This window comes from Coturnix japonica, chromosome 3 (genome assembly GCF_054131305.1).
Source record: "Coturnix japonica strain WE chromosome 3, WE-NBRP24, whole genome shotgun sequence".
In the NCBI taxonomy this organism is placed as follows: domain Eukaryota; kingdom Metazoa; phylum Chordata; class Aves; order Galliformes; family Phasianidae; genus Coturnix; species Coturnix japonica.
In genome coordinates this window covers 2,885,049-2,901,484 of record NC_140665.1, presented here as the reverse complement: position 1 = coordinate 2,901,484, position 16,436 = coordinate 2,885,049, and the positions used below count along the sequence as shown (strand labels likewise).

The window sequence follows — 16,436 nt, the reverse complement described above, 5'->3', positions numbered from 1 at the left end:
TTATAATGTGAGATACTTCACTGATCTAGCAGTACCTCATCTGCCAGATGTTCAGCATAAGAGGAAGCTGAGACCCCAGCAATGAAACATGTGCTAACCAAAAAGATGACGCTGGCAGAAATGCAAGAAGGCTCCACGGCTCTTCTGCAAATTAGTTTTGCTCTGCACATGGGTTCCTTCTATTGAGGTCACTGTTTTTGCATCTCCAAACCAAAAGATTTGCCTTGTCTATCCCATACCCGGCACAGGCAGACCAGCAGACTGATGCTGGCAGAAAAGCCTTATGTTCTGCTCCTTACTGCTCTGCCCGCCCACCAGCTCAGCTCACAGCTCCTTCTTTTCATCAGTGAGGAACGCTGCAACAAGTAAATATGCCATGTAAAAAACAGCAAGGCCATTCCTGAAGGCAACAAACAGAGAAACATAACCTGGCACAGAAAACCTATGGCAAACCCAAGTAAGCCTTCCCTGTGTCCACCTATTTCCCACAGCACCAAAGGAGGAGGAGGGCAGAAAGCCCCTCCGTGACAGTAAGGAGCAGCAGCTTTCTCCTCTGGGCCCTAACAGGACTTGGTCAACCATAAAAGATATGGACAGTTCTCACAAGAAGCTAACATGGACTGCAGTCCTACTATAGCCAAGAGTAGCTCAAGATTATCTTTTCCCCCCATTACAATTCCTTGACGTTATCATTAACTGCAAATCAAGGTAGCGCTCTCGTCCTAACAGCTGTTGCTAAAACAAGAACCATTATTCTCTACAGTAAACATTCTTACTCCTCAAGTTTCATTTCAGACAAAGCTATTCTGCTCACTGCAGTCAGCACCTTATCCAGGCCTGCGTACTGTAAGTACTTCACTGGAGTCCGCTCCAGACAACTGGACTGAACTCAGAGGCAAGAATGTCCACGTTCCAGCGCTCTGCATGTGGCACTATGAAAGGAGACAAGGAATGGCACTGCCACCTGGCATGGCACCACGAGGGACTAAAGTGGGCACTGCATCCCAAGCTCTAAATGCTTGCAGCTCTGGTGCTACGGCTGCTTGCACACTGACTTCTCAGTTCTCTGTAAGAAAACCCCAGAACCACATCAGCCACGGTGAGAAGTCTAAGGGTGAAGATTACTGTTGGTTAATGTGCAGCTTGGAAAGGAAAAAGAAGTCATACCCTATTTGCTGTATGAAAAAAGAACCTGTAGAAAAGAAAATAGCTCCTCTACGAGGAGCAGTTAAAATCCTGTCTTGGAATTCTGAGAAGAGAACGCAGAGGCAACAGAGCTCAGAGCAACCATCTTCTCATGGGAGAAATGGGAACGAATTTAGCAAGAAAATGAATTACGAAAAGAAAAGCTTACCTTCCACAGGGAGTCCCTGCTGTACACACACAGACCCCAATAAACGGGGTGAGAGCACCAACACCAGATGTGTTTAAAAGAAAGGATCTTTTAACGAGCATTAGCAGTGAAGAGGAATGTCCGAAATATGCCTCAGCGAGATTCTTTTGCTTTTTGTGGTAAGAGAGGAAGTGGTGAAAAAAGGGTCAGGACTTTCCCATTCCTAAAATTCTCTTGCATGTCAAAGATAAAAGAACACGAGGGGAAGTTTTATGAAAATGCGTTTCTTTGACTTAAAAGAAGGATATCCCAAGTACTCTGTGCAGCTAAGATCTGCTTTTGAAGAGAAAAGCAACACAAAAACCTTGTATGAGCCACAGCTTTATCAGCTACTGTTTGGGTTACCTATGGGGAGAGATAAATCACAGCATCAGTCCTCCAAGCGATTATAGGTACAACCAGAAGGAAACTACAGGCAAACAGGTGAGAAAAACAAGACCCAGCCAACCAGCAGCAGGACTCCAGAGCTGTAAGGCTGCCAGGTGTTAACAGCAGATGTCAAGGTTAAACCTTCTGCTAATAAATGACAGATAAATCAGCAACAGGTTGGGCTGGAACTGCACGGGATGCTGTTAGATCTTCATTGGAAGAGGGAATTAAGCTGTTTTGACAGTTCTTTTCTGCTTTTTTAAATCTCCTCTTTACGTACTGCTGCAAACAAAGGGATTCAGAGTTTACTTAATGAGCAGTCACTGAAAGGACTGTTCCTAAACAGTCCTAAAGGAAGTTCCCAAGGCATGCTGAGTGGCAGCGTACCATGTGCTGCCAACCGCATTCAAAGGTCCAGATTCTCCCATTACTTTTATAATACAGCTTTTGATATTAACAGTGCCAGCTACACAAACATCTTCCCAAGGGTAGCTGGAAGGAGAAAGTCAGTTTTTGTCACTGGATGTACTGAAGGCCAGGCTGGATGTGGCCTGGTCTGGTGGGTGATGACCCTGCACGTGGCAAGGGGTTGAAACTAGATATCACTGTGGTCCTCTTCAACTCAGGCCATCCTATGATTCTATATGGAAGCACAAGCACTAACACGTTACTCTCAGTCCCCAAGATGGCCAAGGAGGCTGCAGGCATCAGGCAGCACAGGCACCAGAACACACAGCCAGTTTATACTGAAATTAATACGTAGCCACAGAGACAGCAAAGCAGCTGCAGAGCCTGGCCACAGCTCCACAGTAATCCACAAAAAGTCTCAAATAGTACAACAGTGAAATAGACATAAAAAAATGGAGCCACAATAACAATAAGGAACAGGAACACCTCAGAGCTGCTCCCAGGCCCAGAAAGCCTCGTGAAGTACAGCCCCAGCCACCACCATCCATAGCTGCATTTCTGCTAGTGTTAGCACAAGCCTTCCACACAGCTTCCAAGTCCCAGCAATGCCTTGTAGGTGCCAAAAGCCACAAGTATCCCACACCTCAACTGCCAAAACACAGAGCCTTCCAACTGAGAGGCTCTGATGCACTGACATGAACTGTACACAGAAATACATTAGTCAAATAAGGACAACAAGAGGAAGAAAGCAAGGCCCGCTTTATTTACTGTTTGTATTCCTCAGAGAACAGAAGCTCAGCTGAACATTTGCTGTGTTTTGGAGCCCACCATGGGGCACCCAGAGCTGCCTGCAGAGCCAGCACCCACCCCAAGGAGCAGCAGTGGGGCACTAGGCACCACACAGTACCAGTCACAGAGACCTGGGGGAGCCCTCAGTCTCGTTCCCTTTGAGCCACCCAAGAAGAATGCTTTCGGTGGAGGAACTAAAGGATTTGTTTTGTAAGAGTTTCCTCAGATTTAGTCAACCTTATCAGCCTCCTCCTCCTCTCCTTATTCACTCCATGCTATGAAAGGGGTTTCAGCTCTTTCCAACCAATTAAAAACTAATTGAAGTAACAGACTGGCACCATACGGCCCGAGACTGAAGATTCAGCCCAGCTGAGGCCTACACAATGTCATCATATTTCATTTTATTTACCCTCGTAACACCGAAAGAGCTCAAAAGAGCATTCAGGGTGAGCCAGTCCTGGGAAAACAAAATAAATCTTTATTCCAGCTCCAGTCTGCTGGGTTCAAAAGAACTGTGTACATACCTTAGTGTGTACATACCTTAGTGTGCACGTACCTTAGTGTGTGTGTGCATGCAACAGTGCTGCAGGAACACGGCCAGCTTTTGTTTGTTTGTACAGCTCTAACATCTCTACAAAGAAGTTCAGTAGACACACACAAACACACACACACACACAGCTCCTCTCTCAAAAACAAAGCTGTGTTGGAACTCCAAAGCAGGGTATTTTATTTACCTGAGGAGACATCCTCATCCCTTTAAGTGAATGAATGGCAGGCCATTAAGATGGATTTGTCTGCACTTGGCTATAACTTAATCTCTTTTGCTTTGGACAGATATTTTTGTTATTACTAGGCTGGTTAACTCAGTCATGGAATTGCTGCATAGAATTCTGTCTCTAGCCTACTAGGAACTGCACACAGAGCTCCCAACCCCGCCAAAGGGCTGCTGCAAATAGGAAATGGGTGTAAATAGGCAGCATTACCAACATGAGAAATACAGCAGGAAAGGATCTACATCCACTCATGCCCTTCCTACTAAAGATACTGCACAAAATGTGACTAACAGTTTAGATGAGAAATCCCTACTCTGTAGTCCACAGTACTGGCATAAGGATATAGAAGGGGGTTGCTGGGCAGCTTGGTAAGGTAGGAGTGAGGCAGACACTTCAAAGGAAATCTACAATTCTGAAATGAAAGATTTTCTTCTGGGTGCTGAGTGAGACACGAGCTGGCAGAGAACTGCATTTGCATAAGGAAAGTAGGTGTGTTCTAATTGTCTGCAGGAAGAAATGGACGGGACTGACCTCCAGCACAGCTGGTGGTGGCAATTTGGAAAAGGATCACATGGAAAGAATAAGCTTGATATACAATTTAACCCCTCACAAAGTCCTCAAGAGAAAACTGGATACGAATTAAGAACACAATGAAACGTATTTGCAGGTGGGGATGATTTAGCATGGAATTAGAGATCTAATTCAAGAGAGTGAGGATGGAGCATATTTTAATTGAGGAGAACAGCTATAAAAGCCAGGAGGAAGTGCCTGATGCTTTCTGTGCACACAGTGTACTTGCCAGGTACACTGACAAGGCCAGTGCAAATCCCATTAAGGACTCTCAAAAGCAAGGCCATGACAGAAACACAGGCCTCAGAAAACACAGCTCCAAGTTCCTAAACCCCTCTGCCGTGCATCTCTTTCCGCTACAAATTTCCACTTGACTCTCCTTAGTAATTAACAGCACTTAGGTGCTCACGAAACAAAGCGAGGCGATGACCCCGAGCAGGCAGCCTGCACTGGCTACTAACTGCTGAGCTCCCGGTGGAAAGCAGGGAGCAGAAGGCAGGCAGGAAGGCTGCTGTGAGCTGAGGAATCTCAAAAAGCTCCTCTCTCCCATGCGCAGTGCACGCCAAATGTTGACATTCCTTCAGCATCCAGTTATGAAACTACAATAGAAGAGAGAAACAGATGGCCCAAGTCTTTAGGAAGAAAAATGAAGCCCTGGTTCATTTGCAAAAGAGAAAGACACGTATTTGAAAATACAGAACCTACTTCAGAGCATACCAATATGATACCAAAATAGGTGACTTACTTTGTGAACATGCTGCCTTGCCTTCAGTCAAAGCAGCATCTAAGTGAGTTTTAACCCTCTGAGAGCACCACAGCTCCATGTATGCTGAAGCACTATTTAAAAGCAAAGCAGATCACGTAGATGACAGGCACTGCACACGTCCTGCAGGAGTTCATCACATCTTTACACATTTCCACTGGTTTCAAGCAGCACCTGCATCCAGGTAAGTGGCTTTCCTGCTCACAACAACATGTTTTGGACAAGCACGTATTAAGAACTCAGAAATGAGGCCACGCTACGCTTGGAAGATCCTGTTGAAGCCCTGACATATCACCCATACAGAGAAATAAGGAAACACGAAAGCCATCCTACCCCCAGAGTCCACGAGCTTGACTAGACAAGGCTGATCCAGCAACCCCACTTGGGGATCTTTAGGTGGTAGTTCTTTTGGGTTTTTTTTGCCATTAAGGGGTCTGCACTGAGAATAAGGCCTACGTGAATGCTTTCCTTCCGTGCTCTGCTCCTCCAAGCCAGGACTGCCATTCTGGCTGGAAATCCCACGCTGCCCCAGCTTATCCCAAGGGCAGGCAGAGGATGACACACTCCAGCACCTCCAAGCAAGCGTCCTTCAAAAAAAATCAAGTGCTTCTATGATTAATGCAAAGCATTACGTTTTCACAGCAGCAGGGCTCGCTAATCCATCCTAAAGACCCAGGCTGCGTTTATTTATTTCTATGAAGCAAAAGGCTCTATATGAACTAACTGCTCCATTTTTCAAAGGCACTGAGCTGCCACAATAATTAGGGCTGGGTCAGAGGGAGCAGCCACAATGCCACAGGCACAACTTGGCCCTGCTAATTACCTGAAAATGAAGCTTTCCTGATGAAACAGTGACAACACCGGGCAGCCTGTCACAATCTGCCCCCCCCATACACCACCAGTGCAAAGCAATCACCAACAAGAGTCAGAAAGAAGAGGCAGCAGGGATTGTCAGCCTACGCAGGAGAAGCGCTGCTCCTGGAGGTGATGCTTTTAAAGACTGGAGCAACAACTACAGAGCGGCGGTGACCTCCCAGCATACATTTCTGAGCTGTTCTGAATACTAAGCAAAAACATTAACACAAGTTCAGGGGAGCCAAAAAGCACGACGGCCTCCTAGATACCCACCTGGGGCTGCAATCTGTGCATGGGCAGCTACGGATGTACAAGTCGTTTCCCAAAGCCAAACAGAACCCCGACAGCAGAGAGCAGCTCAGAGCACACAACCCGGCCCAGCCGTGCTCAGCCTCACACACAAATGCATCTCAGTTCAGCTGCGTTTCTGACTGCATTGTCATTGATTTTAAAACATCAATGGGGCATTCTTTTCCTGCAGAAACCCCGCATTGTTCAAATGCCAGTACATTAAAATAACTTAGTGCTGACCACATTTTGATCCAAATACACTTACAGTGCGGAGCTACAGACACAGACCATAACTCTGATGCTTAATACGTGATCAGCAAAGAGAGCATATGGAGTTCATTTCTCCCTTGGAACTCACATGTTTAAGGAACGTTTTTGTTAAGGCTCTCCAAACAAGAGGAAGCAGAACAGGAAGTCTACAACCAAACGGCTGTGTGAATGATATTTTTCCCCATTGTTTTTTTTCCTAGAATTCATCCGCATTTCAGCACCATTCCTCTCTTCCCTTACAACAAATGCGAGCACCAACCCAGCACGTTACATCAAAGGATGTAAAGCAAAAAAAAAAAAAAAAAGCTTATATATATATATATATTTATGCACAGCTGAGGCTTTGAAGGCAGCATGACCACTCACCATGCTGGCATATTGCTAGGTGGTCACACTGTGATGGAACAAGAAGTTAATTGTTTCTAAAATAACACGATTGCTGACAAGAGAACTTTTGTGTGTGACTTTCTTAAGTGAGAAGAGGCTGCAGATCCAATCTGAACGTTCGTACTTCAGTACTGAAGAGTTCTGCATGTTCACGTGGAAGGAGTGAAAGTGAAAATGAGAGCCAAAAGAGATGAGTTGGTGTGAAGGAGAAATGAAAGATGACAAGGCATAAGACATTACTCACACAATGCTGAAATAAACCTGATTACAATGGAGAACTCCTGGGCCTGAGCTGGATGGTTGGTCACCTGAGGTGACCGTGACAGTCTCTTTCAACCTTTAAGCTATTTTTATTCATAAGTTTGTTCAGCGAAAGAATGTTCCAATTCCAAAATAATTCTGTTTCTTCACCATCTTTGGAGACACCTGAGGCCAGCAGGTAGCTTGGTAGAAATAAGCACACAACTAAGCCAGCGGTGTTCCTTTACAGCAGAGCAGCAAGCAGCCTTCCAGCACATCTGACTGACATTTCCAACTCCATAAGATACCATTTGAATTTACAGAGGCAATTACTCATAACCAGCAAAGTCAGCCAATGCAAGGACAATAGGACAAAGCCAGTATTAGAAGGAGGCTGCAGATTGTTTCAGGGCGGTTTGAACGTCTCCATCCACAAGGACTGCAAAGTACTTCCTCCATGCCCTGGTACTACAGGCTCATGCTAATGTGAGGAATTACAACATCAATATTCCTCAGGTATAAAAGCATTCCGGTATTTGTATAACGGAGATGTTTGCTAGCAGACTATAAAAACTGTTTCCAGTCTTGCCCCCATCAGATGCACTTAAGTTCATTTAGCACAGGAAGCAAGACGTGCCTGTGCCAGAGCCACTCAATTACCATAACTGTTGTCTAGTCAGCTCCAAAGCCATCCGACTGGACCGCTGCTGCACGAAATTCCTGCCCAACTAAACAAGTGCCTTCAGACAATTCCCAAGGACCCACCTCTCATCTCTTTCCTTTAGAATCTGGAAAGGAAAGAGGAGAGACGAGACATCCTTCAGGTAAAGGAGTCAAAATCAAAACCAGATGACAGCAACACCGTGCTCAGAGCTGAGCCCAAATGGCTCAGCCAGCTAAAGTCAGCATCGGAAGGGGACAGCCAGCCCCAAGAGCAAGCTGCAGGCCACAAAAGGACTCTTGGAAAATACATATAGTATAGGTAAATGAACAGCAAAAAAAAAAGCCACTAAGCTACAGGTGTCAAGCTCATAAAAGCACTGTCCCATGTAATAACATCAGCAAAGAGAATCTCAACGCAGAGCAAAACCAACAGGCCCAAGCTGCAGCACCATGCTCCAGACACCACACACCTTACACAGCCGCTTCTGCGATGGGCAGGTGAGGGAAGTGAGGCCACGCACACCCCGAACAACATGCAACGAGCAAGAGCCTTCAGTTTCAGCATCAAGAACTCACTCCGTGTTTGGGCAGCAGCGAGTCACTCCTTACCATTTTTTGGTGCACTCCACCATCAGCTCCTGGTAGGAGGCCACAAACTGGAACTTGGACGCATGTTTCCCAACACGCTGCAGTCTTTTCCAAACTGAAGCCATGACTGCGAGGAACACCACTGGTCCTGTGGCACAGTCGCAAGAACACCCACGTATGCGTAAGAGCGCGTGCTCAGTACTAGCAGGTTTATATACAGATGCAGGAAAAACAATGAACAAGAAGCTCGAGAGGATGTCTACAACTCATATTTCGCCCCTCTTTTCTTCACAGTAGAGATCCCAGTGCGGCTGAATGGCTCATCACCGTCCAGGAGCAGCAGGCAATAGGGGCTGCAAGTGAGCAAAAGAGGCGAGGAAGTTCTCTCACGGAACCATGAGCATCCCTCACACGGCGGACGGCGTGGAGACTGCAGGACTGGGAGACAAAAAGGCCGTGGAAGATGCAGGTTAGTGGGCGGCACGCTGCCATCGCTCCCAGCCCGGAACCCTCCGCACAACGACCGCGAGCCGCACCGCCAGAGCCCGTCCCGTCACCCCGAACGAATACACGGATTTATACGGCTGCAGCAATTCTAGAAATGCGAACCGCGAGCCCGTTTGGAGGCGTATCGACGCGTCCTTTTAGCGGCACCGGCACCGCCGGCAGCAGCGACCGGCGGGGCAGCGGGGTCCGGCGGCACCCCTGGAAGCGGGGCGGGATGCGGGGAGCCGCTTTTCTTTGTCTCCGCGGCGCTGACAAAAGCCGTGCCGGCTGCCCCCCATCACACACGCACCCCACGCCTCGTGCCGGGCAGAAGGAGCGGGACAGAGGGGAGCGCTACCGCGGGACCGCCGGCTCGGGGCACGATGAGGGACGGCAGGGCATGGCATGGCAGGGCATGGCATGGCAGGGCAGGGCAGGGCGGCCCCGGCTGCCCCGCAGGCCGCCGTCCGACCCGGGCCGGAGGAGGCGGCGGCGGGCTCCGGAGCCCGGCGGGAGGGCGGCGCGGGGCGCTGAGCTGCAGCCCAACGGGGCTTCCCCGCCACCCCGCGCCCGGCCGCCGTCAGCCCCGCGTCCCCCGCAGCCCCGGGCGTTAAGGACGAACACGCCGCCGGGGAGGAGGGAGCGAGGGGCGGCGGGGCTGGGGCGGCAGGGAAGGCCCGGGGCGGCTCCCGCGGGCGCGGCGCTCACCTGCAGCCGCTCTCACGGCGTTCCCCGGGGCGGGCGCTGGCACTGCGCGGCGAGCCGAGAGGCGGCCCCGACACCGACACCGCCCATCGCCTTGGCGGCGCCCCGCGGCCGTTCCCCCGCGTTCCCGTGGCCGCACAGCCCCGCCGGCCGGGCAGCCCGCGCGGGTCCCGCCGCGCCTCACGCCGCCACCATCGCCCTCCTGCCGGCAACGCGCAGCGTCTCGCCCCGGCCCGGCCCGACCCACCGCCCCCCGGCCGGGCGCGGCCCGCCCCCCGCCGTCCCATTGGCTGAGCCGCGCGCCCCGCACCTCCCATTGGCCGCCGCTCCGCGTCAATCACCCGCGGCCGGAGGGGCGATCCTGCAGCGGGCAGAGCCGAGCGCTGAGGGAAGGCGGCGCTCGCGAGCCCTCCGCTCCTCAGCTCCCACTACGGCCCATCTCCGTCCCGATTGGCCGCGGTACCCGAGGAGGCGGGGTCGCGCGTTAGGAAAAGCCTCGCGATAGGCGAGCTCGGTCGCCCGTCAGCGCGACAACGTGCGGCGATTGGCTGTAGAGCTTCCTACAGCGGCAAGGTGGGCGCGGCGGGAGGAGCGGGCTGTCAGGGAGGGGCGGGGCCGCGTGGCGGCGGGACGCGGTGCGGGCGGGGCTGCGCTCATGGCCGGTCGGGGATCCGGCCTCGTCGGCTTGGCACGTGTGTGGGGGATTTGCTGCCCAGCTCCGCACGCGGAGCTTGACGTGAGCCCCGTTTTTCTTTGAAGCGCCGATCTGCTGCCCGGCATTGGGGAAACGAGGCCGGCCGTGCAGCATCGACATCATGTGCCTCCATCCGAGCGGGCGGCTCGCGTGCTGTGTGAGGCGGGAGTCGGGTTCCAGCCGTTATCGGGATCCGGTTCCTCAGCGCTCCACTTCGAGTTACCGCTGTCAGTCCCAGGTCCACGATGTGCTCAGGGCGGCTCTGACAGCGATATTCCTGCCGAGCCCGCTGTGTTCCTCGCCTCAATGAAGCCGTGGGGGTGTATCTATGCATGTCCTCACCCTCCACACCTGGGCACGGCGCGGGATGCTGAGAGCTGCATCACACCTCGCCATCAGAGTGACTGAGGGCGGGTTGTTCACCAGGACATAAATGGCCTTTGCTAGAAATAGCCATCCTTATAAATCTGCTTCCCCGGTACACGAGCCTGCGGAAATGTCACCGAGGTAATTGACTAATTGGATTATGTCACATTTACAAGAGCACTCAGCTTTGTGAGGCAGTGGGCTGTGCCTTCACCTGCTACATCTGAAACGCCCTCATCTCTCTGGATCCCTTCAGAAGTTTGATCCCACCTTTACATAGTGGAGAATTCACACGGGCTTCCTCAAATCTGAGCAAAGCGCCATCCTCCAGTCCTGAACATGGTGCCCTGCTGTGCTCTGCCCAGAAGGGGTGCCCCAAAAGCCCATTTCCTGATGGCAGCTTCACGTCTCAGCCTTTGCAAACGGCTTCACTGCACCATCCCGGAGGTGCTGGGCGCTCCTGCCCAGACCAAAGTCCTGTAGGTAAAGACAAGAGCCTGGTTCCAAAAGGGAGGATGAAAAACATCCTCACCTGTAATTCCTTTATCCCACCTCTACCTGGCTGAAATTCTTCCTGAGCCACTCAGCAGTAAAAGAGACGTCATATTTATCTACAGACGAGGTCAAGGACTGGAGTCACATTCCTGAAATGCAGAAGCCACGTTGCAGCAGTTCAGCCCTTGGAGCCGAGATGAAAGATGGGGTGTTGGTGGTGGAGACCTGCACACTGCAGACAGCATTGCCTTATTGTGCCTCACAAAACACTGGGTTAGAACTAATTTCTTCAAGGAACGTTTTCCAGAGTTATTTCCAGTCAGTCTGATGTTGGTTAGCTTGCAAGTGGGCTGAGCAAGTTAACGAGTTTTATCATCCAGCTTTTGGTATCCTTTAGAATTGTACCCTCATTGGGCCATTTCTCCCTTTAAAAAAAAAAAAAAAAGAAAAAAGAAAAAAAAAAGAAAAAAAAAAGAAAAAAAAAAGAAAAGGAAAGGAAAGAAAAAGAAAAAGAAAAAGAAAAAGAAAGAAGGAAAAAGCAAAAGCAGGCTGTGCTTTGTCCATAAATAACAGCTTTCGATCCTTTAATCATGCTTAGTGTCTTCTGTACCTTTTCCAGTCCTTCAGTACCCTTCCTGTGTGGTCTCCCTTGCCTTTTTGCAAGGTAAAATGATGCTTGTTTAGGACATCCTGCAGCATTAATGAGGTGAAGAGTTCCTCCTTTTGTTGCCTTGTTTGTCGTTGTCAAATAAATACCACATTTCTTCCCAAATAATTCAGCTGTTGATTTAACTTAAGATGCCCTTCAGGAACACTGACCTGTGAACATTTGCTGTTCACTTTTTCCTCACTGGAATAACTTCTTTTTGTCTTCTCTGAAATCCCTTTTACCTTTGAGCACTGCCTTCTTTTTTAACATATACTTGATTCATAACCCAATTGCTTGTTACACAGCCTGCCAACAGCACTCTATGGAAACAGCTGGAAGGGGGAGGGCCTTTAGACAAGCTTTAGACAAAATAAGCAAGCAACCCGCGGCTGGAATTTGCAAAAAACCATTTTGGATGGGTTTGCCAGCACAAGTGACACCCCACAAAAGCAGAATCGGAACAGAAAGACCCTCTTCCAAGAGCACTGGCAGAACATCTGAGATGGAGCAACTTGGACTGCAGGTGGAGGTTTGTGGAGGCACCCAAAGGAATTCCCAGAGGTGGAGGGGTCGAGGAGTTATAGTTGTGGAGCCCATGGCTTCTTTTTTTCTAATCTAAGGACCTGTTTATTAGAAACGGAGTAGTTGGACACGCAATCACAATACCATACTGGAAAAGAATTTAAGCCTTTTAACCGTATTTCAATAACTCTGCATAAATATCAGAGCGATCATAAAAATGTAATACAGCTGTCTCCAGAGATTACACAGGAAATTCCTCTTTGTCCAACTACAATATCATATGTCGCCTTTAAAGAGAACGCCTACTTCACTTGGATCTACACCGTTAGTCATGCACACAGGCTGTTAGGAACAGAGGTATGCTGCCTTGGAGTGGGGACATTAACAAGGCACAGGTTGGCACAGGTCACACCCCAAATCCTCACCAGGATCTGAACCTCACCCACTGTACTCAGCTCTGGTGAGGCCGCACCCCGAGTGCTGTGTTCAGTGTTGGGACCCTCACTGCAAGGAGGACATTGAGGCCCTGGAGCGTGTCCAGAGAAGGGCAGCAAAGCTGTGAGGGGTCTGGAGCACAAGTTGCCTGCTCCCATGTTTACAATCTCAGCCATGCCCAAACTATGTAATTCCAGGCTCAGAAACTGCTCTTCAGTAAGTCCAAATCAATCCACGTGTGTTTAACAGCACTGCAAATTATTTCAACTGAGTGTATTACTTTAAGTCTTTGTTAATCTCCTTGTACACTTGTAACACTGTGTGTATTGAAGTCACTATATGCAAATATCGACTAACTCCTCTAGCGCTCTCCCTGCATACACAGAGAGCTGGTCTCCAAAGCACAGAATGGGACTTCAGCCCTTCCATCCTGGTACTCACCATAGAATTGTTTGAGTTGGAAGGGACCCTGTAAGGTTATCTAGTCTAACACCCCAGCAATGAACGGGGACACCTGTAGGTGATCAGTCTGCTCACAGTTCTGTCCAGCCTGACCTTGGTTATCTCCAAGATGGCTTAGGGAGTGAGTAGTCAAATGCATAGTTAGGAAGAAACAAGTTGGAGCTCACTACAGATGGGCTGTAGGGCTCATTCTGTCAGATCGTGGCAGTGTTTGGCAAACAGCCCTACCTGCCATTTGTCCCTGTGGGAGACTCTCTCTGAATTGTTTTGGCAATCTAATTTACACATACCCAGGAGGAGTGGATGCCTTTACAACTCCATAGAGCTACAAGAGAAAAAAACAAACTTAGTCATCACAGGTACACCTTCCTTCCACCTCTACCCAGAGCTCTGGAGCTAAGCAAGGACATACACAGCAACAGCAAAAGGCTGGTCAGGGCCTCTTTCTTCCTGACAAAAGATCCTGTATCATCCAAACCAGCAAATCTGTCTGTTTAGGGGAACAGCAGATAAATCAGATGTTCTGGCAAAGCCCAGGAAAAATAACAGCTCGATGCTGTTGAAAAGAGAGCTATCAGAGATTGATTTGTCTGACAATCTGTCTTTATGCTCTCTGCTGAAGAAGAACAAGAGTCCTTTCATGCACACTGAATTTACCCGTAGTGTGTATCAGCATCTGTCAGCAAGGCTCTAAGCGTTACTAGTTTAGGGCAATGGATGATGGCTGCTGCCCGGCACCTGCCCTTGGCACAGCACTCTTGCATCCCAAAGGTGGTGCCCCCCAGCTGAGCTGGCCAGCTGTGGCTCTGCCAGGAAGAGGCAGAACAGTTCTTGCTGAATGGGCCTAGAAGGGAGGGGGAGCTGCAGGAAGAAGCCATTCCATGCTCTCTGGTCTGCAGGAGGAGCACTGGTGCCAACCAGGCACAGGAACAATGCTGTGCAGAGAAGCAATTTGATAGGAGGCCCAAAAGTCATGTCCGTTCCCAGCTTCGCTGAAGGTTATCTCATACAACCTCTTTTAGCAAATCTGCTCATCCAAAAGATCAACCTGAAACAGTCACAAAAAAACAGGCATTAAAAGTCTGGCTAAATTAGAATCATAGAATGGCCTGGGTTGAAAAGGCCCACAGTGCTCATCCAGTCCCAACCCCCAGCTATGTGCAGGGCCACCAACCAGCAGACCAGGCTGCCCAGAGCCACATCCAGCCTGGCCTTGAATGCCAACAGGGATGGGGCATTCACAGCCTCCTTGGGCAACCTGTTCCAGGGCGTCACCACCCTCTGGGTGAAAAACTTACTCCTAAGATCCAACATGAACCTCCCCTGTCTCAGTTTAAGACCATTCCCCCTAAAACTGTTTGGTTAGAAGGAACAAAACAAAGAGGCTATAGCTGGTGGCAATGTTACTAACTGTAGATGGACATCAGTTTGCTAGACCCCACTACATCAGCTAATGTTGACCTCATCATTTGCTGCGAAGTCATGGTGCATATCTCAGTGCACTCAGTGAGACCAAAATAAAACCCACAGAAAGGTTTTATATAACACTGAGGCTACAGGATCTCTAAATGTTGTTTTCTTATTGGAGCAAGAGCCAAGAACAGCTTAAATTCATTAGCTAATGGCCTGTGACAATGAAGGACAAAGACAATTATTCTGCCTATCTCCCAGCTGATCACTTCTGTTTGAAGAAAACGCAACAAATTATCTTTCTCCCATATTAACGCATCAGAACAGATTAATATCATATCAAGAAAAACTTGTTTCTTCCAAAATGCAGACTAATGCTGGATAAATTTGATTTTTATAGATGAAAGCTCAGTAGAAAAAAATCAAGCTGTTATTAGAGCCATGGACAATCACATTACTTTTTGTATGATAGGAAGACTTCAGTATTGAATCAGGAAATTGATCTCAAGAAATTTTTTCTCCTAAAGGCTTATCAATTCCCTGAGCATCTGTCACGGAGTTCTCTCTAGAGCTCACTCCGGGACAGTGGGAACAAGCCCAGGGCAGCAGGAACAAAAGTTCCCCCTTTCTCTAGCGGCACTGTACGGCGCGGCGGCGGCGCGGCCCGGCCACGTGCGTTTCGGGAGGGGGGAAGGGAAGGGAGATTGCGATTGGGTCTAACAAAAAATGAAGGAGAAAAAAGGTGATCTGAGAACGAACGGCAGTTTAATAACCTAATAACGCTGAACAACAACAAGAGAGTTTCAACAAAGAGAATACCAAGTCCCCAATCTCACCGATGGAGCTGTGGAAGGCGGGAAGCTCCGACCGCGTAGTCTCCTCGCAGGGAGCCGGGCCAGCAACCCCGTCCCCTTCCCCACTTCCCCTCCGGTGCCACTCCCCACATGAACATTTAAGGCAGTCCACAGAAAAAAAACTTGTCCCCTTTACTCCCATTATTAGGCATGGTGTTCTGTTGTGGAATACCAACACCAACCAAATTACAAAACCATAACAGCATCTCTCATCGCATCTCAAATACTTATCCTTGGATATTATAGCCACAGGCACTGTATCTTAATGACTATTTTTATTTATAGGATAGTCTGGAAAAACATGCAATATGGAGTCTTGAAGGGGAGTGAAAATCTCCTGCCTCTATCAGCTGTTGATCCACTTCTTTTCACCTGAAAAGGGAAAGAAAAAGGAAGGCAGAGTAGCTGCACACTTGGATTGGCAACCAGCAGCTGTGGCTTTCTCTAATTTTCAATGTCAATTTAAGGTTTTCTGAAGCTTTATGTGCTTCACGACCACTCTGCCTGTTAGATGCTGGGTAACCACTGTCAGCAGACACTTCTCCCAGCACCGAAGCACACAACCTACAACTCTTTGTAATACAAGCAAGCTTACGAAGAAGCCCATAAGCCCTGGTTTTATGGGCAGTATTTTATGGAATTGCACATTCTAGGAAACACCTGCTTGTTGTTCCTGGAGACCACGTGGAACTACCCAGAAACACCTGGAGCTGCAGCCCATCCTCCTTCCCCTTCATACTTCAATTGCTCCCAGTTGTCATTCATGAGTGTTCAGACCTCTCCTTTGTAGTAATGGGTCGTTCATCTGGGCCTTGACAAACCCCAGTCTCATCCTCTAGTAACATATGCTGGCCACAAATCCTCCGTTGTAAGTGCTTTGTAACCCAGCTTTCATCCTTCCTGAAGCAAAAGGAGCTGGGGGTAAGTTCTGGTGTCCCAGCATGGCGTAGGTATGCAAATACAGCTCGCCCAAGGATGTCCCCCCTGTCCCACAAAACA

The 16,436-nt window shown here is 49.1% G+C and overlaps 1 protein-coding gene and 1 long non-coding RNA gene across 23 annotated transcripts in view; both read right to left on the bottom strand.

Annotated features, from left to right (window-relative positions):
- Nucleotides 1-9,790, bottom strand: part of EHBP1 (EH domain binding protein 1) — a 184,753-nt gene extending 174,963 nt beyond the window's left edge. For 21 of the 22 annotated variants that reach the window (XR_014944325.1, XM_015856563.3, XM_015856564.3 and 18 more), the window contains exons 1-2: nucleotides 9,554-9,790; nucleotides 8,381-8,797 (exon numbers count right to left, since the gene is read on the bottom strand). Coding sequence is in view for 21 of the 22 variants with exons in the window: in XM_015856563.3 (XP_015712049.2) it covers nucleotides 8,381-8,484 (104 nt within the window). In the remaining variant the exon portion in view is untranslated. Of the gene's footprint in view, nucleotides 1-8,241; nucleotides 8,798-9,553 lie in introns of those variants that run through there. The other variant, XM_032443928.2, reaches the window with a different exon arrangement.
- A 2,637-nt stretch (nucleotides 9,791-12,427) lies between these two features.
- On the bottom strand, nucleotides 12,428-15,518 carry LOC116653229 (uncharacterized). Its single transcript, XR_004306752.2, has 2 exons — nucleotides 15,420-15,518; nucleotides 12,428-14,221 (listed from the first exon to the last, which is right to left on the bottom strand). It is a non-coding gene; the product is annotated as an uncharacterized LOC116653229 (long non-coding RNA).
- Between the last annotated feature and the right edge of the window lie 918 nt (nucleotides 15,519-16,436).